The 25,059-nt window shown below is 39.5% G+C and overlaps 1 protein-coding gene across 6 annotated transcripts; it reads left to right on the forward strand.

Moving 5' to 3' along the window:
- The first annotated feature begins 1,236 nt into the window (after positions 1 to 1,236).
- MSL3 (MSL complex subunit 3) lies at positions 1,237 to 24,132 on the forward strand. 6 transcript variants are annotated; one of them, XM_041472353.1, is made up of 14 exons: positions 1,237 to 1,684; positions 3,744 to 3,858; positions 6,304 to 6,386; positions 6,964 to 7,059; positions 7,623 to 7,723; positions 8,612 to 8,703; positions 9,431 to 9,553; positions 10,015 to 10,175; positions 12,103 to 12,261; positions 12,524 to 12,786; positions 13,169 to 13,278; positions 13,469 to 13,568; positions 13,998 to 14,082; positions 23,218 to 24,132. In XM_041472353.1, coding segments are annotated over exons 4-14 (1,296 nt in total). In that variant the 5' UTR covers positions 1,237 to 1,684; positions 3,744 to 3,858; positions 6,304 to 6,386; positions 6,964 to 7,057; the 3' UTR covers positions 23,318 to 24,132. The 6 variants fall into 6 exon arrangements, 5 of the variants coding, with proteins under 5 accessions (XP_041328287.1, XP_041328291.1, XP_041328289.1 ...); XM_041472357.1 differs by lacking the exons at positions 1,237 to 1,684; positions 3,744 to 3,858 and adding an exon at positions 4,179 to 4,488; XM_041472354.1 differs by lacking the exons at positions 1,237 to 1,684; positions 3,744 to 3,858 and adding an exon at positions 4,555 to 5,068.
- The last annotated feature ends 927 nt before the right edge of the window (positions 24,133 to 25,059 follow it).

Below are 25,059 nucleotides of genomic sequence, written 5' to 3' on the forward strand. Positions count from 1 at the left end.
TATTGATTGCTTAGGTGTAACTGAAATCTCACCGGGATTTACTAGAAGCAGTGACAGCGTGGGTGCTGGAGTTCATGGAAATGAGAAGAATAGCGGATTTGTCTTTACAAACAAGCTGTGGGTCTGCTGGTAGATAAAACTAGCACTGGGAGATGAAAGAAACAATAGAAAGCATTCCACTGATTGATGAATGGAAAAATATATTTGCTTTTAGAAATAAACTTTAGGTTTGCTAATAAATGAAATTAGACATTGAAAGATGAAATAAACAATGGAATAGAAAAACCCCTAAATTCCATAAGGATTAAAAATTAAAAGGGAGGGTTATACATTTGAGGGAAATCTTCGGTATCAGGCGTATCGGGAAGTCTGTGCCTCTCAGGTACCTCAGTCAATGGGGAAAGAGAGAAGCGAAATGCGGCCGGGAAATTAGGATAAAAATGAGGTAGCGTGCTCCAAAAATTCAAGCCATCCCAGGGAATGCCCCATGGCCTCTCCCTTTATCCGAATAAAGTAAAAAAGGAACTTTAGGTTTGCTAATAAATGAAATTAGACATTGAAAGATGAAATAAACAATGGAATAGAAAAACCCCTAAATTCCATAAGGATTAAAAATTAAAAGGGAGGGTTATACATTTGCGGGAAATCTTCGGTATCAGGCGTATCGGGAAGTCTGTGCCTCTCAGGTACCTCAGTCAACGGGGAAAGAGAGAAGCGAAATGCGGCCGGGAAATTAGGATAAAAATGAGGTAGCGTGCTCCAAAAATTCAAGCCATCCCAGGGAATGCCCCATGGCCTCTCCCTTTATCCGAATAAAGTAAAAAAGGACACCTCTGTCTCCTTTTTGGACATAAGCCTCTGGTGTTTGTGGATTAATTTTCCCAACAGAAGCACCCCTTGTCCCTACTGCCCTCGGCTGACGCGTCTTCCCTTCAGCACCGCACCAATCCACGTGAGCCAGGTAAATACACACCTGGCGCCCGAACGGCGATCCCAGGAGAAACAATGAAAAGCAGGGCAGATTCACACAACAGCAACTAACAGTATGCATATTGCCTCTTGCCAGACTATCTGGGTGTGTCTTTAGGCTGCTATCGCCTTTGTGTTTGCCTGCGGACGTACAGCGAGAAGCCCGGCACCAGCAGACGCGCGGCTGAAGCTGAGCTCGCACGCAGCGTAACCGCGGCAGTGGAGGCTCCGCACACAGCAGATCATGGGCGGGCCGCAGGCACCCTTGTTCCCCGCACAGCCCAAGCCTCGGTGTTCCCAGTGCGCTGCGCAGGAAGGATCGAGGCAGGGAATTTTCTTCAGGGGACCCCGCCGCCTCTTCACTGCGGGGCCAGGGCTCCGCCTGCGCCCGCCGCAGGACTACAGCTCCCAGCGAGCCTTGCGCCGCCTCCATCTTCCCCCTCAGAAATACCGCGGGTAGCGCGGTTGAAACACAGCGCCTTGTTGGAACAAAACCTGTCCTTGAACAAAACTTTCTCAGAGTGTGCTTTGAGCCTGCGGGGAGGCGCGCAGCTGAAATACATCCTCGAATTAGCCCTCATGATCTCGTTGGGTTCACTTTGGCAAGAGGCCGGAGTATCCACTCCCGGGTTGCTCTGTCTCCCAGAGGAGCTGTAAATCTGCTTTTCTTTCCTGGTGGCGATGTAGTGTCCTGGGAATGTCCTCAAAATACGTGGTGGGTCAGCTCATCTCCTGCTTCAGCAATATTTAGCAAACCCTGCCGCTGGCCTCTCCCACCACCCACCCCCTTCACTGTTCCTCAGTGTCTGTGATGGCGCTCCTGAGGACGCTGCCTGACCTTGCTCTGCTGCCTGTGCTTTCTCCTTGCTGTGGACTTGCTGCCTATGATAGAGGAGCTGTAGTTCAAGCTTTGCTAAATCTCGTATATCTACACCGGGCCTTTTGTTTATGTGCTGTATGTGGCAGGAACAACTCACAGCAGGTGCTACACGGGCAGTATGTACATACACACACAAACACCTTTTTCCAAGTGGCTGTTGCTCTATATTTTTGATTTTGGGCAGCCATTTGGCAGTCTTCACTATGGAAACCCAGTACCTTTGAAAAGTCCATGTTCTGTATTTTATCTAGAAGTAGGCATTGCCTGGGTAGCACTATCACGGGTTTTTCATAAACACACCAGCATTTCTTCTCTTCCATCTCCCTTTGGCTGGATCTTAGTTAAGCACAGCTCACATTCAGGATTTTGAAAGCCCTGCTAGAGGAGGAGCCGTGGTAGGAGATCTGACAAGGCTGGAGATCTGCAGGCAAGGATTATCTACAGCAAGGTGGCTCAGGGAGATAAGGATGGATGTACATGTGCATCTATCCCAGAATGGGAGCAGGGAGAGAGTAGACAGGGCAACAACTGGATCTCAAATGCTATGGCAGAGAGCTGTATGTAAGTATTAGGAGACCCAAGTAGAAAGAAATTAGAATCAAAAGATTTGAGGAGTAGATTGGGTGGGAGCCATAAAAGTGAGCTGGGGTGAACTAGGAGAAGCTGAGACAAACATGAAGCAGAGTCTGCAAGTGGACACCAGTGAGGAGGAAGGAAAAGGAGGAATTTAGAAGGCAGTGTGGAAATACATAAGCTGTTTATGCAGAAGTGGTGTGAAGCTTCTCTTCTGTGTTGGAGGCAGGGACACAAGCAGAAGTTGGTGATTCTCCTTTCCTTGTTTTTTTTTTGGTTTTTTTTTTTTTTGGTTTTTTTTTTGGGGTTTTTTTGGTTGGTTTTTTTTTTTTTTTGTTTGTTTTTGTTTTTTGTTGCTGTTTCCCCCCATTTTTAAAGCATGGTAGTCCCTTGGAAGCAGCTTTGTTCTCTAAATGTCCAACATCATTTGCTCTATCTTCCAAAGGAAAAAAAAAAAAAAAGTAACTTAAGTAACACTTCCTGCAATTGGCATTGCATCCATGCGCTTTTGGAGCCTGTTTCCCAACTTTAGCATCAATGGGCTCTGAACAATTTCAGGAATGCTTCCTTAATTTCTCTCACTCTTTTCCATCAATTGGCTTTTCTCACTCCACCCAGTCTTAGCAGAAGGTTTACAGGCTTTTCTTACAATTTCCACTATAAAAATATGTATGTTTTGAATCAAAAGAAATTGAGTACTCAGTCCATCCTATCCCAAGGAGCAGTCACCTTCTCAGAATCTTGTTTTCTGAGTACTCCCTATCACTTTTTACCTTCAGAAACTTTCTGGTAATGCACTAGAACTACACGTTCTTTCCCATGGCATTCCTTACAGCTTCCAGCTTTGCTATCAGTGACTGGAAAAAAGATATGAGGATTCAAAATCCTTTTCCCCTTAGCACCAAACTAGTGTATGCACAGTTGCACAGTTTAGAGTCATCCATCTCCTGAACAGCTTCCGCAGAAAAACAACTTCAGAAACGTGAAATAATCACAAATTAACTGGTCTTTCCACAAGGCTGGCTAAGCCCAGGCCTCCCAGCCCTATTATGGTCTTGTGTAAATCAGAAATCTAGAACTGGCATAAAAACTGCAACAGCCTGAGGGAGCATCTAATAGCATCGTGTGGGAAACTGCAGCATTCCCCTGGCTGAACCCCATGAGGTCCCTTCCAGGCATCACTCAGCATAAACTGGCAAGAAAGCTGTGTATTGATTTTGATTATCTGCACTATATGTGTGCTTGTAGAATCTGAAATTAAACAGCAGATTGGGTTTCTAATCCAAACACCCTATTTATTTCTGGTTTTATTTTCCTGAAGGAAGGCTGAAAGAACGACAGAGAGCAAAACAAACCTCGCGGGAGGTTACAATGTACACAAAGCCATCTTGGGAATAGGGGCGGTTCTTCGCTCAGCAGAGAACGCGGGAAAGAGGGTGAGGAATGGGAGTATCTGCTGATGTTTAGGGGAAGCAGCAGCAGAGAGAAGGGCAGCTGTTCTTCTCGGGGTGCACTTAACCCTGACCCGCACGCCGCTCCGCTGGCGGACACAGGCCCAGCGCACGCCCCGGCTCCCATGGCGCTGAGGCACCGCCGCCACGGCCGGGAGCTCTCGGCTCCTCCAGGGACTCCCCTGGCCCAGGGCAGGCGGCCGCCCCTCCGCCCGGCGGGACACGTCCCCCACGCCGCCGCCCCTCCCGCCGCCGGCTCCCGCATCCCGTGCCGCGCACCCCGCGTGACCGGCGGGGCGGGCACGGGCAGGCACAGGCGGGCGGCCCGTCCCCGCAGCGCCCGGGACCGAACGCCGCTCCCCCACCGAGGGCAGAGGAAGCCGGGCGCTGTATCCCCGCTCCGTCCCGGCCGCCCGCCCCCGCCGGAGGAGCCGGGGGCGGGGCGGGGCCGCGCCGTCCTCGGCACCTCCCCGCGGGAGCGGGCGGGGCTCGTCTCCTTTGCGCCATGATGAACAAATGACCTCGCGGGGAATGAAATTTAAGTTCCACCGGGGAGAGAGAGTTCTCTGCTTCGAGCCCGACCCCACCAAAGCCAAAGTGCTCTATGATGCCAAGGTGACCGGCCGGGCGCGCTCCTGCCTCCCCCTCCCGCGTCTTCCCGGGCGGGAGGGCGCGGGGCGGGGCCGGCGCGCGGCCCGCCCGCTCCCGTTACGGCTCCTGCTCTCCCGTTACCGCTCCCGCCGGGCGCGTCCCTGGGCGGGAGGTGGCGTGGGAAGCGGCTGTGGGCCCGGCCGGGAAGGCGGCTCCGCCGGCAGCTGCACTTGTTGCGGGAAACGGGTGCTGGCCCGGGGAGGGGGGAGCAGGCGGGGAGGCCGCGGTGCGGGGGCCGCCACGGGACAGGGAGACGAAGCGAGGCGGTGCCGTCCCCGCCGGGCCTGGCCTTCCTCCGTTGTTGCTCCCCGTGGGCGGCTCAGGCCGGTGCCCCGGTGGCGCTCAGCTCTCTCCCCAAGCCACGGGAGCCCCGGGGTGGGGGGTGCGCGTCGCAGCTGTTTGCGAGCCTCTGGGCCTTGCCCGCGCTGGGGAGCAGAGGCGATGGGGCCTGCCTGTCGCGGCAGGTAGACTGCGGGGCCGCCGAGCGCCTCTGGAAGCGTCTGCCGCGCTTCGCGCCTTCCGTTCTCGGCTGAACACCTGCAAAGTAATTCTGAAGTCTTACTGCCACCCCTGCAGTTTTGTAGTGTAGCTGGATTTATTTCCCCCCACGCTTTCCCAAGCCTACTGCCCGGCCTTCCTCGTTTCAGAAAGGTGTAAGTGGTACCGCTGGTGAAGGGGAGCATACGGAAATAGGAGAGTAAGCAGTGCGCGGTGGGCCATAGGTGTTGCAGTAAGAGGTGACTGCTTCAATTAGGGCCTAACCTTAAGAGTAGTGAGAGTAATGATAGAGCTTTATGTAAGTAATGTTGTTTTAGGGTATCACTGGTACACAAGATTATTTTTCAATCCTAAACCATCTGTGTCCGACTTAGAAACAGAGTTCTGCGTGGTTTTTTGTTACAGAGAGGGATAAAAAAAGGAAGTGTTGTAACTGGATTCTTGATGAATTTAGTACTTTATGTTTGTGAGTTGTGCTTCTCTTTTCTCAAACAACCTTGATTAGGAATGCCACTGTCCCATAATATTTTGGGCTGCCCTTTTGCTTGTACATTTACTCCTATGTCCTGACAACCTGGCAGCTGTAGTTGCTATCCCTATAAACCTATAACCTGAGTACAAAAATGCACAGTACCTTTTCTTCTTTACCCTAAACAGCATAACTGTCTGTGAATCCATCAATAGTTCTTAAATTCTGGACACCCAAATTAAAACATCACTGTAGCCTAAGTACTGATAATGATCTACTGAAAGTCTCTCAAGTGCAGGCACCATATCTTTTTCTTCTGAGGTGCAGGCCCTTTCAGACTGGCCATTGCACGTTTGTGAAAATGGAAAAAAAAAAGGGTTGAGATATTCCCAAAGCCTTTTAGTTTTTTGTGGCTGAGAGTCTGTGGTGTTCAACAGAGCAGTATTTCTGAGGTTTATGTATAGAGAACTGTGTTTCCTGCTTAGGGGGCTTGAGCAGACAGCACAGGGGAGAAAGTGTAAGCAGCCCAAATCTGCATATCTGTTTGATGTCTCCCTTTGTCTTGAAGGCATGAGACCTTTGAGGATAGGACAAAGAGAGTGAGCAGTCTGCAATGTTAGGAGTAGCTAACAAGAAAACTAGGTTTTCTAATCATATAATCCTTATCTTCTGTTCATGTCAATATTAACTGGCAAAATAGCAAGTCTATTTAATTTTCGTTTCTTTCTTTCTTTGTGCATAAACTTTCTAAATACCCAAAGGCTTACTTTCTCTCAAGCTTTTTAATATGTAGCATTCAATATTTGTTTCAGATTGTTGATATTGTTGTTGGAAAAGATGAGAAAGGCAGAAAGATTCCAGAATATCTGATCCATTTTAACGGTTGGAACAGAAGGTAAGAACCTATATGTGTGGTTTCTGTTCTTTCATTTCTTCTGTTTTATTCTGCAAGGTCAGGCTCTGCATAGAATATCAGAGGACCAATGTTTGCAGGAGTATTTTTGTTCTTGTGAATGCCTTTAACGTACTTGCTCATGTTGACATTGGTCTGTATCCATAAATTTCAGTGAATCAGTTTGATAGAGATGAGTTTAAACCTTATGGGATATCTGTCTGTGGCATATACTTATGACACCTAAGTTTCCATTAATAAAAGGTTTATGCTTTGTTAAATCTAGCTCTGGATTGTTTGATTATCAGGGTCAGTACATGAGTGTAGTGTGTTGACTGTGATTGATAGTATGTGTCAGTGCTAGAAATGCTGTTTTGGGTTAAGTCAAGGCTTGAGAGATTTTAGATGGCAACGTGAGAGCTGAAGCCATGGGAACAGAGAAGAGGCCAGACCTTGTGATGCAGATGTTCTGAATGACACTACACAAGTCCTTTGTAGACTTAAAGTATGTTAATTCATTGGTAATCATGAGTGGCATATATTCATAGTAATTTTTTACTTTCTTTTGACCTGTCATTAGCTGGGATAGATGGGCAGCTGAAGATCATGTTCTTCGGGATACAGACGAAAACCGCAGATTACAGCGTAAATTGGCACGGAAGGCTGTGGCTCGCATGTAAGAAATCCTTTTGGCTTCAAAATAAATGAGATTCATTTTCAGATTCAGATAAATACATCCAGGTGTCTACATTTGAGCTTGGCGTCTGAGCTCGTGCTGTAGGTGATAGATATATGTATAACACAGTCAGTGCATTCTAGAGAGCTACTCTAAGCTAGAGACCTGTGGATTGTTATTAACAGTCTAAAAGACTAACAGCTCAATAGCTATGTTATTCTTAACTATTGCTGTGAAATGCCTGTGTATTGGATCTGCATCTTCCCAAAGAAATGTACTTGCAAAATACTTAAGGAAAACCTGAAGTATTTTTGAGCCAAAGGCAATAATCTAATATTGGTTAGCCATGGCTAGAGGATCTGCTTGAGTACATGAATGCGAGGTAGTGTACAGAGGTTGGGGAATCCACTCTCGAATAAGCATCGTCTGAATGTTTTCAACTTTAATAAATGAAAATAACGCAAACATAGTTTTCCTGTGCATTTACACATAATCAAATTAGTTAGGATAAACGAATGAAATAGTATTACCCAAATGTCAGTGAACCATTTTATGTTCTGTAGGAGAAGAAAGGGAAGAAAGAAGAGACGCTGCAGGTTGCCTGGTGTTGACTCTGTGTTAAAAAGCCTTCCTGCTGAAGAAAATGATGAGAGTAGCGAAAACTGTGAGTTTGTTGTCATCCTTTGGTAACTGGTGGAATGCCTTGACCTGGGGATAAGTGTGTGGTGTCACTTGCCATGGGAGTGTAATGGAGCTACCTGAAATATACAAAGGCCGTCTTATGAAGAGTGAGAACTACTTTTATGCTAAGCATCTCTAAATATCTATTTTCTTCCTGTAATCCAGATGCTTCTCCTTGAATTTCTTCTACTCAACTGTTCTAATCAGCAATTTCAGAGCTTAATGCTGTTATCTTTAGTGTAGTATTAATAGGTGTGAGAAGCCCTCACATTTCTTTGTTTGATGTTAGGAAACACAACATTTGCCTGCTAGTGTTTGTGTGTGTTTGAGGGCAATAAGATTATTTTTTTCCCCAGTCTACCTCACACAAAGGTCTGTTTCTTGTCAGCTGACTGGCTGATTTCGCTTTCAAGCCAGATTTTTAATTTCCTGCATTTTCCTTTGTGTCTAGAAAGCCAGCAGGAACATTGGCTGGCACTTAACTGATGTTCTGGGAACTGCTGCTGCACAGATTCGTGCCTTTTGATGGAATGATTAATATGTTAATCCCCTGTGCAGAACTAAAGTCCAATGAAAATGTGGGTGCACAGGAATGTAGAGAGCTTTTAAAAGTGAGTGTTTTTCAATTAGAGAAGAGGCAAGAATACTTCCTATTAACTCATTTTATGTGTTTAAAATATTTGTAGTGGGCTGTAAATAATGTATGTTTAATTCAATTAGAATTACTCATCCTCATTAAATATAACAAGATAATTACGTTTTTTTAGTGGGTTGGGTTTTTTGGTTTTTGGTTTTTTGTGTTGAGGCCTCAAACCAATTGGTCATAAGCTCTGTAATGTAATAATAAATATGTGAAATCTCTTTTATGCAGCTATAAGTAGTTCTTCTTCTGATGACAGTGATGAAGGAACAGATGAAGAAATAAAAAGTGAAGAAAGTGACATAGATGAGAGGACAGAAATGGTATTTTTGTGTGTTCCTTAAGTTAATATAATTTAAACATCTGCACTTGAAACTCTGGAAAAATTGAAGTAGATGAAATGTAGGCCACAACTGGTAATTTAGCTGGAATTAAAAGCATAATTTTCTTATTTTTGGTGTTTACTGTGATTGTGATTTTGAAAATTATACAATGTAATTTTCTTATAGAACTGTATGATATAATGCTAAAAATACACATTTGTTTCTTTTCCTCTCATTTGACACAAAAGGCTTAAGTGGAGAAAATGTAGCAGAATAGATTTTCCACTTTTGTGGGTGGTGTAAAAATTTGCTTGTCTATGCAGGTTAGACAAACCCTAATAGCAGCAGGATGTTTGTCTTGTATTTTACTGTGAGACAGGCACGTCAACCCTGGTCTTAAGTTAAAACGTAGAGAGGATTGTTTTCAAGAAAAAAAAACATTTATTTTTCTACAATAAACAGTTGATCTGAAGATGTGTAAACTTTAACTACTACAGTGTGGGTTATCTGAATGAGCAACCCCTAACAAATTTCTGGGGTTTTTTTTAGTTAAATACTTAAGAGAACACTAAATTAAAAAAAAAAAAAAGTTAAAAAAAATGAATTTGCAGATGTTTTCAAGAGCAGTATTGTTAAATAGTTTAAGGCTGTTATCCACTTGTATCTTTACTATTGAAGTTCTTTTTTCACAACCCATATGTTGTTTTCTTTCACTGATCTGTTGTAGAAAGAAGAACAAGATACTCATACAAAAAGGGACATGGAAGAAAGAGCAATAAGCATAGAAATTCCTGAAGTCTTGAAAAAGAAGCTTGAGGAAGACTGCTACTATATTAATAGAAGAAAAAGGGTATAAAATAAAAGTTGGTGCTCTAATGTGCATGGGGGTGTGAGGAGGGTGTCAAAAGTAGTTTTTGTTTATACAACTCCTGGAGGTTTTTAACTTCACCTTTTTAGCTTCATGTTGAGCTCAGACAGGTCAAGGAAGAATACAGAGAGGTAGGGAGTAGAGTTCTCTATAGCTGTAGCAGTGGCTTGTCATATTTAGCAGTGTACTGTTGCGGTTCCTGACTGTGCTTTAGAATACAGTTTGCTTTTGACAGCTGAAAATGCAGCAGACTTGTTAATCTGACCATGTTTCTTGTTTCTCCTGATGTTGATAAAAAATGCAGTTTAAGGTTGAAATTATGCAGTCCTGAATTTGCTTTATGCAGTAGATATTTACTAAATAAGTTACAACTAATAACTAATAATTAAATTAATTACAACTTACTGTTTTTATAAGACATTAATTTGTTGTTTCTTTTTCAGCTAGTGAAGCTTCCTTGCCAGACAAATATAATAACCATCTTGGAGTCATATGTAAAACACTTCGCAATTAATGCTGCTTTTTCAGCCAATGAAAGGTCTCGGCACCATCAGATGACTCCACATGCTAATATGAATCTTCATTATGTGCCACCAGAGAAGAAGTGAGTAATCTTTAGTCTACTGCTGTTGTCACAAGAAGAATGACCTTACATTCTGTGTTGTTTTATGGTTGTTCACTTCTGTGAGCTTATACCATAATGAATATCTATTTACAGGGCTCAAAGTATTTGACAGCTAACTACAGCAGAGTAACACTGATAATTTGTTTATCAGTGAGAGAGTCCCTATACACTAGAAAGTCATTATGCAAAAGTATCAATATCCTGTTCTATCATATAAGTTCTTACAAATATTGAGATCCGTTTGGAAGAATGTTTTGCTGTTGTCAGTGTGGAGAATTTCATATCTGATATAAGAATACCCTGCTTAGATAAACTTGAACAGGTTCACGTTTTAAAAAGGATAAAAATACAAACACTTAAAAAGAATTCCAAGTGCAAGTTGTTTATTTGTTTTAAATGGATATATGATCTTAAATCCTAGAGTTAGTATGTAGAGAAACCGTGGTAACACAAATCCTGATTTGTGGAAATTCGTGTTGTAGTCTGTTTTCTCAGCTGACCTGTATGTTCTTCTACCACGTTACAAATGCATTGACCATGCATGTTTGCAGTGTGGTGGTTTTTGATTGTTTTGGCAATTTTCCCCCTTATGTTAAAGATTTTTGATATTAGATGAGACTGCTTCTATCTAAGTAAAATGGGGCGAAATCTTGTTATTTTATTGAGAAATCCTGACTTGTGTCAGTGTTCTATTTTGATGAGTTGTTCTATTTTGAATAGTTGTGCTATTCCTTGCAATATTTTAGCCTGAGTGTCTTCTTTTATGTTGGTGTCATTCATTCCTTGACAGATTGACACTTTTCCTTCTTTGTAGTATAATCTCCCAAACAAAAGCTTAGATAAAATATCAGAAATATGAACAGAAGGTTTTACACACATTATGATTTTTACAGGTTTATGCTCAAGTCACTTCCTCAATAAAAACAGTGCTTTAGTAAAAAAATAGGTATAGTTTCAGTGATCATTAAGTAGGAGAGATTCAGTTGACATCTTCATTGTATTTGCCTTAATGCTCTAACACTGAAGGTTATTGACCTTCTTGGATTTATAGAATTTCTACACATGATGGTCTCCTGACCCAATTCATGTGTAGTAGTTTTAGTAGACGATATGAAATATTGGAAGTTTGGAATTTCAAACATAGATCATTTTGGCAGAATCAAATTCTGTTACCATACACATATATGCACTTGAAATAATGAGAGGGGAAGACCTTCACAAAGGTGAGAGATGTTGCAGGTGTGCTGCACTCTGTGTTCTTGGTTCTTGTAATAGCTCTTGTACTCATCACCTAACCTTGTAAGTCTTTCACACAGACCTGAAACTGGAATTCCTGGTAGCCTCCAAGTGTAGTGCTCTGATTACCAGAGCAGACCATTGGAAACTGCTCTCCCATGCAAATGTATCTGGTTTTGTTGGTTCACTGGATATCTCTTGAGCACAAGATGGATATCTCTTAACTGCAGCTTAATGGCTATAGGTCAAATTCTGCTTATGCCTTTTAGACAGAGATTCAGTGTGTTCAGTACTTATTTTTCTGGCAGGTGCCTCTTTTTTCAGTGTAGTGAACTTGAAAAACCAAAATAATGTTTATATGAAAAACATCTAACTAACTTTATTTACTCTACAGTAGATTTTATTAGTTTAGTGAATAGTGTAATACAACAGTTGTGTGATTTTGTTTGAGGTTATAAAGCAGACCTTTTAAAAAGACTTGTATTTCTGAAGTTAACAAGAGCAATCACCATCTTTTTAAGTGTGTTTTTAATCACTTATCATTATTTAGTGATTGAATCATCGTATTTAGTTATGATGTTAATGGATTGTATTAAAGAGCAATTTTGTGCAACTATGCTGAAAAATAGTGGCATGCAACTTAGAAATTCATAATTTTTTTCCCCTCTAGTGTCGAGCTATGTAAAGAGATGGTGGATGGGCTGAGAATAACCTTTGACTTCACACTTCCTTTAATTTTGCTGTATCCTTATGAACAAGCTCAATTTAAGAAGGTGACTTCATCAAAATTCTTTCTTCCTATCAAAGAAAACTCAACAAATACTAACAGGTAGGTTAGATATAAGAAGTTTAATACTCCTTATCTCAGAAGGTAGGAGAATGTGGTATTTATGGTTTTTAACTTTAATTTGAAGAGAGGTATTCTTCTGGAAAATAGAATTTAATAGAAGAGCTCTTAACTTTAATAGTTATTGGGAGGAGACTGTCTTGTCTGATTAAGTGTTTCAATAAGACCTGTGAAACTAGAAGAATTTCTTTTGTGGCTAGAGCCCTAACCTCTTCAATTCTGTAAACCTGCCCTAATTTCCTAGAAATCAGGAGGAACTTTCCCCAAGCCCTCCTCTGCTGAATCCACCCACGCCTCAGTCGACTGACAGCCAGCCCACCACAGGGGAGCCAGCCACGCCGAAGAGGCGAAAAGCCGAACCCGAAATCCTGCAGTCGCTGAGGCGTTCGACGCGCCACAGCTCCAACTGTGACAGGTTGTCAGAGAGCAGCGCGTCCCCGCAGCCCAAACGGCGGCACCTCGAGACCCCCGCTTCTATGCCAAAGCTCTTCTTGCACCTGGAAAAAAGTAGGTTTTTCTTTTTACATTGTGGGTCTAAACAAGGCAGAAAGTTCTGTTCTTTTAGTGCTGAATGGGCTGTAAACTCAGTGAAAGAAATGGAAGTCATTAAATTTTTGTATCAATTCTTTAACTCTGAGGCCTTATTACCAAAGAGAGAAATACAAAGCCATATTGTCTGTACTTTGGTATATTTTTCCACAGAATGCAAGAAGCTGCTTTTCTTAAAGTCTATTTTAGGATAACTTTTATTGAATTTCAGTGTTTAAGACTTCAAACATTTTAGCAGCAGGCCTTAGATGCATTTAATGGCTTATAGTTCCAAGTAGTAGTTTACAAGTAGTAAAATTTTCCTTATTTCTTTTCTTTTGTTTTTCCTTTTGTTTTGCAGAAACCCCTGTCCATAGCGGGTCATCTTCACCGATAACTTTGACTCCTAGCAAAGAAGGGAGCACGGTGTTTACTGGCTTTGAAGGAAGAAGAAACAACGAATTGAATGAGGTAACAGATTTGGATGTTACTGTCCTAGATTCAAGGATTAAAAGTTTTGTGGACCTCAGAGTAGGGCTATGTAAGAAAAGATTTTGTTGGCATTACTTATTTCATCTTTGAATTTGAAGTTCTGTATAGTCTAAATTATTTATGATGTCATGAAGTTTTCATAACCAGTATTTTTGTATTTTATCTGTAGGTTTTGTCCTGGAAATTGATGCCAGAGAATTATCCACCAAGTGATCAACCCCCACCTCCCTCATATATCTATGGATCTCAACATTTGCTGAGGATGTTTGGTAAACTAATGCAAAATTCTCTGCTCAATCAAAGTTGCTTTATATTTTTTTTCCAGTCCTGATATCAGTGTGATTTTTCTGTTTGCTTTATTAAATTTATTTTTATTCTTGGAGGAATGTACATTTTAATCTGTTTAGAACTTTTAGGCTATTCATAAGTTCAGTTATCTTTTATTGGCTCTGTAAACCTTCATTTAAGAAAGGCAAAGCAATGTTACTTCCAGTGCACTGTCAAGCATCATTAAACCCAGCAGCATTCACCTTCTCAGCGTTTCTATTTAGTAAGGCTTTGAAAGATCAAAAGTAGCTTGCAAGGAAAAGTGGGGTTTGTGGTGAGAAGTTTTTATATTCTTTTCTGTGTAGTGGATAAAAGTAATTTGAAGTTGCATGTACAAGAAGAGGTATAAACATTATTTCTTTTATTCACAGTAAAACTACCAGAAATACTGGGGAAGATGTGCTTTCCTGACAAAAACCTAAAGGCTTTAGTAAAACACTTCGAGATGTTTCTGAGGTAATGTGACACAATGTACCACAGCAGTATTTCTATTGTTACATAGATCTAAATAACCTGGAATGGCAAAGAGGGTTTAAAATAAGATACTAATTTTCTATAACCACAACATTATGATAAAATTAGTATGCCATTTAAACAATAGCAATTTGAGTAAAGATGAATATAAGATTTTTTATTTTTTAATTCCATTTGAAGGGAATCACAATTTTCTACTTTGAATTTTGATAACACGTTGATACAGACCTGAAGTATGAAAGTTTTTTGATATGTATAGAATGTTCAGTCTGACTTGGTTAAGTAGCATGTTTAATGAAGAAATGCAGAGTCTGCATTGGTATTTTTTATCAATATTAGCAGGGGGAGAAATTTGTGCTTTAAAATGTGTTTTTAATTATAGTGATTTCTTAAATGTCTGTCTTAACTGAGCTTTGAACAGAAAGGTTTCTCTGACGCAGTGCAGTGGTTTGTAGGGATACACCACTCTGTGACCACGCTGGCTCCACCACTGGAGTCAGTGAGGTCATACCTGCACCATTGGTCTGTCAGGTACTGTCATTAGTATTTCTGCATGACATTGAGGATGTGGTTAGATATCTTGTGTTGGCACTGTGTTGTGCCCCATCAGTACACTGGAAAACAAAATTATCAAGGAAAACTTTCAGGAGAAGGTGTTGTAGATGGTAATGGAACAGATATGGAAGTTGTAACTTAGATTTGGTCAGGGACTTCAGTAGCCACTTAGGGAAAGGTAACACAACACCAGCATAAAAAAAAAACTTGCATTAGATATCAGGGAGATGAAAGCTTTAAAATGCTTTTACGTTAATTGCTTATTGAAAATAAAAGATATTTCCAATGTCAAAGTTTCTACAATACACAGTTTTTCTATGGGAGCAGTTAGTTGTCAAGTTTTACTGATTCCATTTTGCATCTCTTTTGTCAGATCCTTGTTGGCATTCAAAATACCTTTAAATTAAACAGGACAGAATTAGAGCTCAATGTTGGAAGATTGTTTTTGCTTGAAGTGAATATTTTTTAGGGAGCTTAACTCACCGTGGATCAGATCAGTTTTTATCAGACTTTTGCCTGTTCAAATTCTTCTGTGTTGATCAGAGCAGATCTCTGTTCTTTAGTGTCTTTAATACCGTGTTTTTATATCTATTCTATGGATAAGCTTTAATGGATTAGAATAGATGAAAGGAGAAACATGCCCCCTGCATCTCATAAAATAAAGGTTGCTTATTGGCAAAGGGTTGTTAAAGGGAACTGAAATTTCTAGTGATAGTATCTGTATGTGTTGTACTTTTCCTTCTGAGCATTTCATTAAAATGTGTAGTCATCTATAAATAGAAATAAAATAAATAATGTTTCCACGTCAGCATTTTTAGGGGAGATAGAACTGTGCTTTTGAAGCAAATCTCTCAGTAGTTCCCCCTTTCCATACTTTGTGTCATGGTGGAGAGTCCTCCAAATACACAACCTGCATTCCTTTCAGAAAACACTTAACCAGAGATGTGCTTCAGTCCTTGAGGCCAGGCTACAACAAAACCAAAATGAGCCCCACAAGGCAAGCATAATGTGGCTATCATGTATCTGTTACAGCAAAATATTTGAAGGCTGTGTTTTTTCAAGCAGTTTCTTTTTTGACAGTGTCAAGAAAGCTTCAAAGTTACAGTTACTGCTGTGGAGGAAGCATTTGATCTTAGGTAGCTTTGTAATAAATACTTAGTTTACTTTCCTTGTCAGCTATGCTACTGGGCAACAGAAACCAGTGCAAATTATTAGATACTTTTTTCTCAAAATGTATCCACATGGTGCTTTGGAAAGATTTTCATTTTGGTATTTATTTCTTCATGCCGCTTGTCATTGAAAGTCATCAAACAATTATTTTCTAGACAATTGTTTGTGCATGATTTTTATCACAGAAATAGTTCTGCATTATCTGTTTCTAATCACAAGACAACTTGAGTTTGAGGTGACATCTTTTACCGAGGTCTGGAAAATAGAATAGATGTTCCCAACAATGTTAGAGTGAATATAAAAGCAAACCTCTACTTGAAAGCTTTCAGGTACACAATATGGTGAAAATTGCACGTGATATAGTAATTCCACAATTTTTATGAAGTCAGTTAATTAGTATACTTACCATATACTGTTCAATTAAAAGGTTAGTTGGTTAGGTAATAATCCCTGGGGTCCTGCCCCACTGAAGGCAGAGGTTTCTTTTGCCCCACTTTTTTTATGTCTGGTCTAGATTCTGGTTGGAAAACAGAATGTCTGTGTAATTGGTTCTTTTCTTGGAGTAAGACTAAACACTATAAGGTTGGCTTATAGTTTCTAAATGTAGGGAAGAAAGGTAGGAAAATTACTAGAAATAACAGCCATGCTTTAGCAATCTACAAAGTTACAAATACATGAAAGATACAAAAAGCTAAAAATCTTTAGGCATCAGTACTAGTTCTTAAATTTTCACATTCTGTCTTTTCCTTTTTGGGAATTAAAGGATTAATGGATGATTATTATAAATATTTTATATCAGTTCTGTTCTGGCTTAACTTTTGAACAGTAAGATCTTCCCTACAACATCAGTATGAATTAGGTACTAGCAGCCAGTTTACTTAGGACTGCTTAATTTTTTTTTTTTGGTTTTTTTTTTTTTTTTAGTGAACTGCACTTGAGTGAGAAGTTGAAGTACTCTCCTTTTCTTTATTGCTCTAATAGCAGACAAAGGATTGATGGGTCTGCTTGCATTAATTAAACTACTCCTGAATCTTCTTTGATGTCTAGTAGAGTAGTCCAAGCATTAGTAGTTTATGTATTCTTAAATAAAACTTTCCTGCAGTACACAACTGATTTAGTTCTTGCACAGATACTGATATAATTTTGAATTATTATATTGTGGCTAAAATTTATAGTTTACTGTTTATACTATTAATCTCCTGTGGGCTGAGAAACTGAGATTTATGTAATGTAATACTTTTTCTGGGAGCTTGTTGTCTTGAGTTTACTTAGTTCATGATAGATGCGTTAAATTAGCTTTGAGATGCTACATGGATAATATTTTCCAGTCATGCCCTCAGACTGCTGCTAGACAAGATTTTTCTCAATTTCCCAGACAACATATATTTTTAAGGAATGTATGACATGCATCTTTTTGACTTTCTTGTTAAGTAGAAACTCTACTCTCTGTGCTTAGTCCAGCTTTCTACAAGTGTGCAAAATGAAAATTTCTTCATGGAGAACAGGAAAGTTTATTTCTCAATAATAGAATTTGCAGAAGAAAATCAGATTCTCAAATTAAGTATAAAACTCTGAATCTTCAGTTATTTAATTCTGAAATGATTCATAGTACTTGCAGTCTAAAATACACATACCAGTTGGTTTCACTGAATTTCACTTAGTGCACATTTAGTCTTTAGGACCAAGCAGTGGGAGCTAATGCTTTAGCTGGTGCTAACTGGTAATTGGACTAGTGAAAGACCCCTGATTAAATCTTCTTGCCTGTTAACAGCTTTAGAGTAAGAGGAAGTATTAGCTTTAAACTAATTCCATTATTTCAGCCACTTTTGAAATATAATGCTGCATATGCTCTATTTTACAATTTCCTGGCATTGTAAGGTGTCAACAAGCCTCCAAAGGTTGCCTCAGTGGTGAGAAATGACTGGCAGGAAGGTGCCTGTTTCTGTTTTGCTGTTTCCATTAATTTGCACACGGCCTTGGCTTGGAAAACTGTTTTGGAATCACAGGCCCCCTCCCAAGTCCATTAACTAATAAAAGCTTCTTGAGAGTTAGGAGGAGGATACTGTATGTCTGTTTTTACAAGAGCAAGACCCATCTTCACTGAGGTAATTTCAGAGAATGTCATTTGCATTTTGGGAAAAAAGGCAAAATGAAGTGGTACAAAAAGGCATAGACAGATATTTTGACTTTGATGAAATACAAAGAAATAAATAAGTGACGAAATACTTCTAAAATATTGCTTCTAAAATTTCTAATAAATCTCTTTTTAGATGAGGCCAGTGTACTAGTTCAGATTATGGAGAGCTAATAGTCAAATATTTTAGTTTTGTTAAACACCCACAGGTATTTCAAACTCAGTATTTCCTTTAAGCTTAGATCTCTTTTTTTTTTCCCCTGATGCTCTGAAATCCGCTTGTATCTGTTGTGCCACTTTGCTCCATGGGTAGAAAAATATTTTGATACTGTTGAGTTTTTCTGCGAAGGAAGCCAAATCAGAGGACTGTAATAACAAAATGTGTATATACAAAGATGACAAGTTGTTTCGAGTAACCTTAAGAAATAGATCTCTGGTGCTGACAGCATTTTTTTAGTGTAGTATTTTTATTATATATAACTGCAGTGGTGAATTATCACCACTAGTCTGTGCTAATGTACAATTATGAGAGGTTATTTGTGTCTGAGAATGAAAAAATTAGGCAGTGCAAATGGTGAATGGATTAGAAGACATCTTTAGTTAGGCAAAGTTGCTTTGTGATAGAGTTCCTGTTCATTGTGAGTCATTGTGGCTTCAGTTGCAAAAGGGCAAGTAATTAAAAGTCACATTCTGAAAGATGGAAAAGAATGCAGTTGTGCCAGTGTTTCTTACATTGTATTATTAACTGATTAATATTGTTGAATTATACTGGGTTTTTTTCTCTCAATTTTTTGGATTAACCAGTTACTTGGTGGTAACACACTAGAAAACTTAATGGAATTGGAACCTAAATGTGAGAAAATCAAGTTTCTGAGTGTAAATGAAGATGTGGGTTTAGAGTGCACAAACATGTAAAGCAACATTTTTTTCCAAGTTTTGAAATACTTTGAACTGAAGGAATTATCTTTGCGCAGTTGGGTAGAAAGGTAATTGTCATTTTGGGCCCTCTCTTTTGGCACCTTTAGGTAGAATGTTTAGTGAATACCTAGTGAATACCTGGTATTGTGCAGGTCCTTGCTTTCAGTGGGCTTTGTTGGCTGCTTGGTCTGCAGAATGTGCTCATTGGGGCTTATTGTCCTTGACTAAGGTTTTGTTGCATTGCCAGAAACTGTTCCTGAAACTCTCCATGTGGATTGCTTCTCTTCCTTCTGCTTTCCAAATCACCAGGTGCCTTGGAATTTAAATGAGCATATTGCTAGTCAATAGCTGAGGTTTGGATCATGTATCTACATGTAGAGGTTGCCCCAAGTACTTTAAATGTGTCATGGTAGCTTTTTTACAAGGCAGCTCTAGGGATCTGTGCTGGCCTGGTCACAGGGTTTTCATCCTCAAGACAAACCAAGGACTCCGGTATTGAGCTCTTGTAGGACTGTTTTCCCACAAGGTCTTTGGGAAAACCATTGGGTAGTAGAACAAACATCTAAAACCTGAATTCACTTCTTCTGTTGACTGCAGTGGGGTTATGATGGCCTTTGTCATCTTTTGCCCTGAACAGCTTTCCAGATGGAGACATAAATTATGTCTATAATTATGGAGCCTATAAATTGGGAAGGGGTGAGGGTCAGATGGTTGCATATGTTTTTTTGTGAACCTGAAGCCTTTTAGTTTTCAAATACTGCATTTGAGTAGTAGTGTCAGAGATGAGGTAACTTCTTAATCTGCAAGTGACATTTCTTTTGATGAGGTGACTCATAGAGTTCGGAATCATAATGGTTTTCTAGCAAATAGATAGATCATTACAGTAGCCTTTCAAACAGGTCACCGATCTCATCAAAGCATCTGCTTACCTTTTAAAATTCTGTAGCAGAAGTGTGTAAGGTCACCTTCCTGGAAACTTTTCCTTTGGACACTGTCTTCTTGTACATTAATGGCTGAGGATGTCTTTCGAAAAACTAAGGTTTTCTTTTCTTTGTAATTTTCACACTTTCTGGGCTGTCCCTAAGTTTATTCATGTGATGGTAGCTGACATTTAAAAGAATTCTTTTTCTTCATTCAGAGACTTGCAGTAATAAATTTTGTTGGGGGTGTCAAGGCAAGGCCCACCAGAGTATGCTCTTAAAAAAAACTCATACTAATTCATTGACTCTTGTTGAGATATGTTCATGACGTGTGTCAAATGGCCTTCTAATGTGAACAGTGATAATTCAGTTGTTCTTTTTGGTAAATCTGCCTGTATAAGTCACTCAGATGGTAGTGTATTTGTGAGGCTATTGCTTGCTTAAAAACACCCACACTTGAAGATCAGAACGTAACTTGAAGAATTCCTAAGTTGCCTACATCTTTTTCCCTTGTCTCCATCGCTTCTAGACCTTTCTGAAGTGTTGCCCTTCTAGGAACCTGTGGTAGGGAGGAAAATAACTGCGTTGTGCCATGTTACCTCTGTTCTCTAAGCATGAGTATAAAACATGGGTTTGTTTTTGCGCACATTCATGATGGAAAATGCGTGCTGTCTCAAATCAGTGTGGACTGTGCATCCCAGAACTTGGCTGCTCATCAGCAGTCTCACTGTGTAGATGTATGCGTATGAACTCTGTAAAAAGTATAAAAATGAAAAAGGCAATAATGCAACAGGTGACTGAATGGATCAGATTTGTAAGTTAAAAATAATGAAAAAATTTCTGAATAGCTTGATAGCAATATGCTTTCTATCTGTTGCTGAACATTCTCTGTCTGCTAATTACAGCTCCCTGTGTCTTTAAATCTTGCTCATGACTTTCAGGTAACAGTGTAATTGATCTTGGTGCTGTTTTAGCTTGTCCAAGAGCAAAGCAATAGTAAAATATCTGGTAGACAAAAGTCTTAGGAGACTCCTAATATTTCTGTGCCAGTGTTCTGCACTGTGATATCTTTTGAATAGCAGCTTCAGAAGGCCCCTGCTCTTTGTATGCAGGTATAGAAGGGATTGGGAAAGAGGCTGACTGTGTTCCTTCAGTAGTTTTCTCCTACTTCTCTGCAGAAAATAATTTCTGTTTGCTAGCTCTGGGGTATTTTGCTTTTCACAACTGTTACATAAAGAACAGGGAGATGTATGTTTGACTGTGTGCATTCTGCCCTTTTTTTGAGTTGTAGCTGTGGTACACCATCTCAGCTAAATTTCTCATCTGTACCAGCTGTCACTTTAACATGCACCAAACTGGCATGTATGACTGATGATTTCAGCAAAAGTCAGGAAATTTGTAAGAGAAAGTGAACCTGTTTCCCATTACTTGCCATTAAAATTCTTGGAACTGTCAGCTACCCAAATGCCCTCTGAAAGTTCTTTTAAAACATATTCCCTTGTATGATCTAGCTCTTAGTACTGTGTTTTACTGAATGTTATGCAAAGATGCTAAGATTTTCATCAGCCCCTGTAATTTTTTAATGTCTTGGAGTCACTAATGTGTGTTAATGAAGAATTATTAATTAAATACCACTTGTGACTCGTCTTAACTGTATACAATCTAAATGCATTCAAAGTTAGGTTCACTGCTGTTAAGTTTGAGACTTTTCCACACTTGCTTCATATCAACTCCTCATCCTAGAAAGTGATTTGTAGCTAAATGAAATCAGAGGTCATAGCAGTTGGTGATTTGGGTATTTTATTAGCTTCTAAATTGTTATAATTTGAAATATTTTACAGAATGTAACCAGAAACCATTTAGGACCCTCATATACTCTATATATGTTAATTGCAGAGCTGCTGTGAAATAAGGAAGTATGGAAGAAGCTGATTGATTTCTTCTAAAATTAACGGTGACACTATGAAGGATTGATTTCTTCTAAGAGTTTCTATTTCTCACTGCTTTTTCTAGAATTAGTAGAATGTAACTAGTTATTCCTCCAGTTTAGTAATTGATACCTGTGTTCAAGTGCAAGGATTGAGCGAAAATCAACCCCTTTTCATTTATCTGCAATTTTGTACTGTCTCCGTTTTCTATGAGCTCTGAGCAATTAATATATTTCTTACTAAATTTAAAGTGCTTCATTTAGAGGATCTTGCCAGTGTTCTTTGATGCTTTGGCTCTCTGGAGATCAAAGGACATGCCTAGTTCAGGCAGTGCAACAGTGAGTGTGTTGGAAAAGGCCTGTAGTTTTTATGCCATTCACATGAAAATTTTTTTTAATTTGGACTTTCTGTGTCCAAAGTGTTGGCTACGCAAAACTGATATTTTCAGCTTCCAATAGTGAAATCGTCACCCCAGCCACTGTTTCTTGAGATAACACAGATTCTGTAAATGATACTGTTTTCTGTTGTTTCTTTTGTTTCCTACTATTAAAATATGTAGCTAGAACTTTGCCGTGTTTATTGATGCTGATCTTTAATATCCAGGTATTTTTGAAGGTCTGTGTTTTCTTCTGAAGTACAGCTTAAATGTAATCTTGAGTTTAATAACCATTTTGCCCTTTTGCCTCCATTTATATACTCAGTGTCTTTGAAATCAAAGGAAGGAGCAGAGAGCTTATAGTCATTTTAGGTGTTTGTTACTGGTGTTCATAGCAGCACTGTTTATTTTCATTTTCAGTCCTAAATCAAAGAAACTGTTGTGTGTTAGCAGAGCAGGAAAGCATTATAAAATATTGTGTGCTTGGTGGTTTGAATAGTATTTGCAGACCATTTTGCAGAAATAGGAAATAAAGAAACTGAATTTGCAAAGGATGTGTTTTGTCATTGAAACCCATATTTATATCAGGTACTCCTGGAAGATGGAGACCCTAAAGGCACATGAAACATATGAAAAATCATAGCTTTACTTGCCTTAAAAGATACAGTTTGACTTAATGGCTCCTGGCTATTTGTATAAGATACCGACAAAGTGATACCTGAAAATACTGGTTTGGGCATAAATGAAAGGAGTGTGTTGAACAGGTAACTTAGAGAAGTTGCAGAAAGATATCTTAACTTTTTCCTTCTGTGCTAGTTCTTTGAATTCTTTTTCCAAGTATAGGTTTAACTTTCAGGTTTTTTTTTTTTTTTGTTATTGAGCTTGAGGGGTTTTTTTTTTAGTGTTTGTTGGATTTCGGAATGCTAGAGGAAGGCTGTTTCTCACTATATGAAACTTGTAAAAAATAGGGCAAATTCTTTGTATGCCAAATTTCAAAGAGTAATAATTCTTAATTCCCATGCTGTGTTTTTGCTGAGCTTAAAAATCAATTTGAAAAAATCTTTTCTCTTAAATGTTTCATATTCTGTTCTTTTTTATGGTGTGCTTTCTTCTCAGGTTTTTAGCAGAATACCATGATGATTTCTTCCCAGAATCTGCTTATGTAGCTGCATGTGAAGCCTACTACAGTACTAAAAATCCTCGGGCCATCTACTGAAGCTATTAATAAGGATTAAATCCTACTATACATAGCCCATGACAATGCTATTCTGCTACATGGCTACAAGATGAGAAAGAAAATAAAACAACTTCTGGAGTTGAAGACATTGGAAAATATCTTTATGATGGTTGGATTACTTAGGAATTGAGAACTGCTTTTCAGAGACGTGTACAGACAGTGGTGTGAGTCACTTAGAGGGCTGGATATAAATCTGACTCCAGATGAATGAAGAAGCTTTGTTCTGACTTTACTGCACAGGACTACTTGGAGTAATAAAAAGCAAAGGAGGCAAAAGCAGATGCATTGGCAACAGGACATTCTCATGAAGATAAATCACCATGCTGTGTTTCATTGTAGCTCAGCCTCTCCTGCCTGAGAAATAAGACTTGACTAAATAGTTACATGAAGAGAATTTGTGACTGGTACCTTATGGATTGTTTTCCTCAAAAATTACATTTCATCTGTGGAACTGTCATGATAGAAAGGATTGCTTAATGTAAAGGTGGCTTTGCTCTTTGGCTAGTGTGACATCTGCCTCAAAAATGACTTTGTTGCTTGAATGAAAGATGTGTTGCTGACTTTGCATTTTGCAAAGGTGTATATAGACCTTTCGTGGTAAAGCTGACAGGGTTCTGAGCAGACCATACACAGCCAGGGATTCGGCATTTACCTGGCAATAAATGATTTCCAGAGCCGTTATGAAAGAACTGATTTTCTACAAGTAAATGGGAAAGTCAGTGAAGTCATTGCAGTTTAATTGGCAAACACTTATTTTCTTAATAAAGTTCACAGTGGCTGCTGTGTGGATGTGTGATTTTGACTGTCTAAAACATCTTGTTTGTGCTCAATTAGTATTTTTGAGGGTGCTAAGTGTGTGTATAATGAGAGGTGGGAGCACTGACAACATATGGAGAGGAGCCCTTTCTGTGTCATTGGATGTTCTTCTGCAGACTTGAAGGATGTCTCTTTAGACTTTTTTAGACACTTTGGCTCTGGAAATAGCAGTTCAGTGAGAACTGAGTTCCTACAAATGTGACAACACATTCAGTAGAAATTAATTGAAACATAATTCTTGTTATGGAAACTGCATGCAAGACTTAGAACACTGGCCTTCAAAATCCTTGGCTGTATCAAGACAGACACAGATTTTAAAAGCACTGAGAGAAAACAGGACTCTGGTTTACAGACTGCATTAATCACTCTTGGTTCAGAAAACTTCCACCTATAATGTAGAGCTCAAGTTTCCTCACATTTGTAGAAACTAGTAATTTGAAGGCATCATCTTTCAAACATAAATGGCAAGCTTAGGCTAAGAGGCCAAAAGAAATGTAAAATCTGCTGTTGATATTCATTGCCACTTTTCAGAGTTCTGAAGTGTGCTCAAGCTTATGAACTCAAAAGATTAGGATTACTTGGGTTTTAGTAGTTTAGGTTCTCCTTTTTAGAAAAACTTTGATTAAGAGTCTGCTGAACTCAGTTGTTGTTAAACCAGTGGCATGGATGCATGCAGATTTGGTGATTGTTAATTCTAAAAATTGCCATTTAGCAGCACTACTCTTTTTTAAACAGGTTTCTCTTGTACCAAGAAAACCCCATATTTGTAAGCTTTCAGCATTCTCAAATGACGGAAGTTTTGAATCTCTAGCAGAATCCATGTACATCAAAATTTTGCAACACGTTTCATTCTAGGTTTAGATGCTGTTTCTCTAAAAGACAATTCAGCAAAATACAAACAAACT

The sequence above is a fragment of the Pyrgilauda ruficollis genome, unplaced genomic scaffold (genome assembly GCF_017590135.1).
Source record: "Pyrgilauda ruficollis isolate IOZ18807 unplaced genomic scaffold, ASM1759013v1 scaffold29, whole genome shotgun sequence".
NCBI classification, from domain to species: Eukaryota; Metazoa; Chordata; class Aves; order Passeriformes; family Passeridae; genus Pyrgilauda; species Pyrgilauda ruficollis.

What these genes read in the sequence shown, in the direction of transcription:
- MSL3 (XM_041472357.1), top strand. Translation starts at nt 4,390, where the DNA reads ATGACCTCGCGGGGAATGAAATTTAAGTTCCACCGGGGAGAGAGAGTT. An exon ending in ATATTAATAGAAGAAAAAGG is followed by an intron (nt 9,554 to 10,014) that starts GTATAAAATAAA and finishes TTTCTTTTTCAG; the next exon opens with CTAGTGAAGCTTCCTTGCCA. An exon ending in AACTCAACAAATACTAACAG is followed by an intron (nt 12,262 to 12,523) that starts GTAGGTTAGATA and finishes CTAATTTCCTAG; the next exon opens with AAATCAGGAGGAACTTTCCC.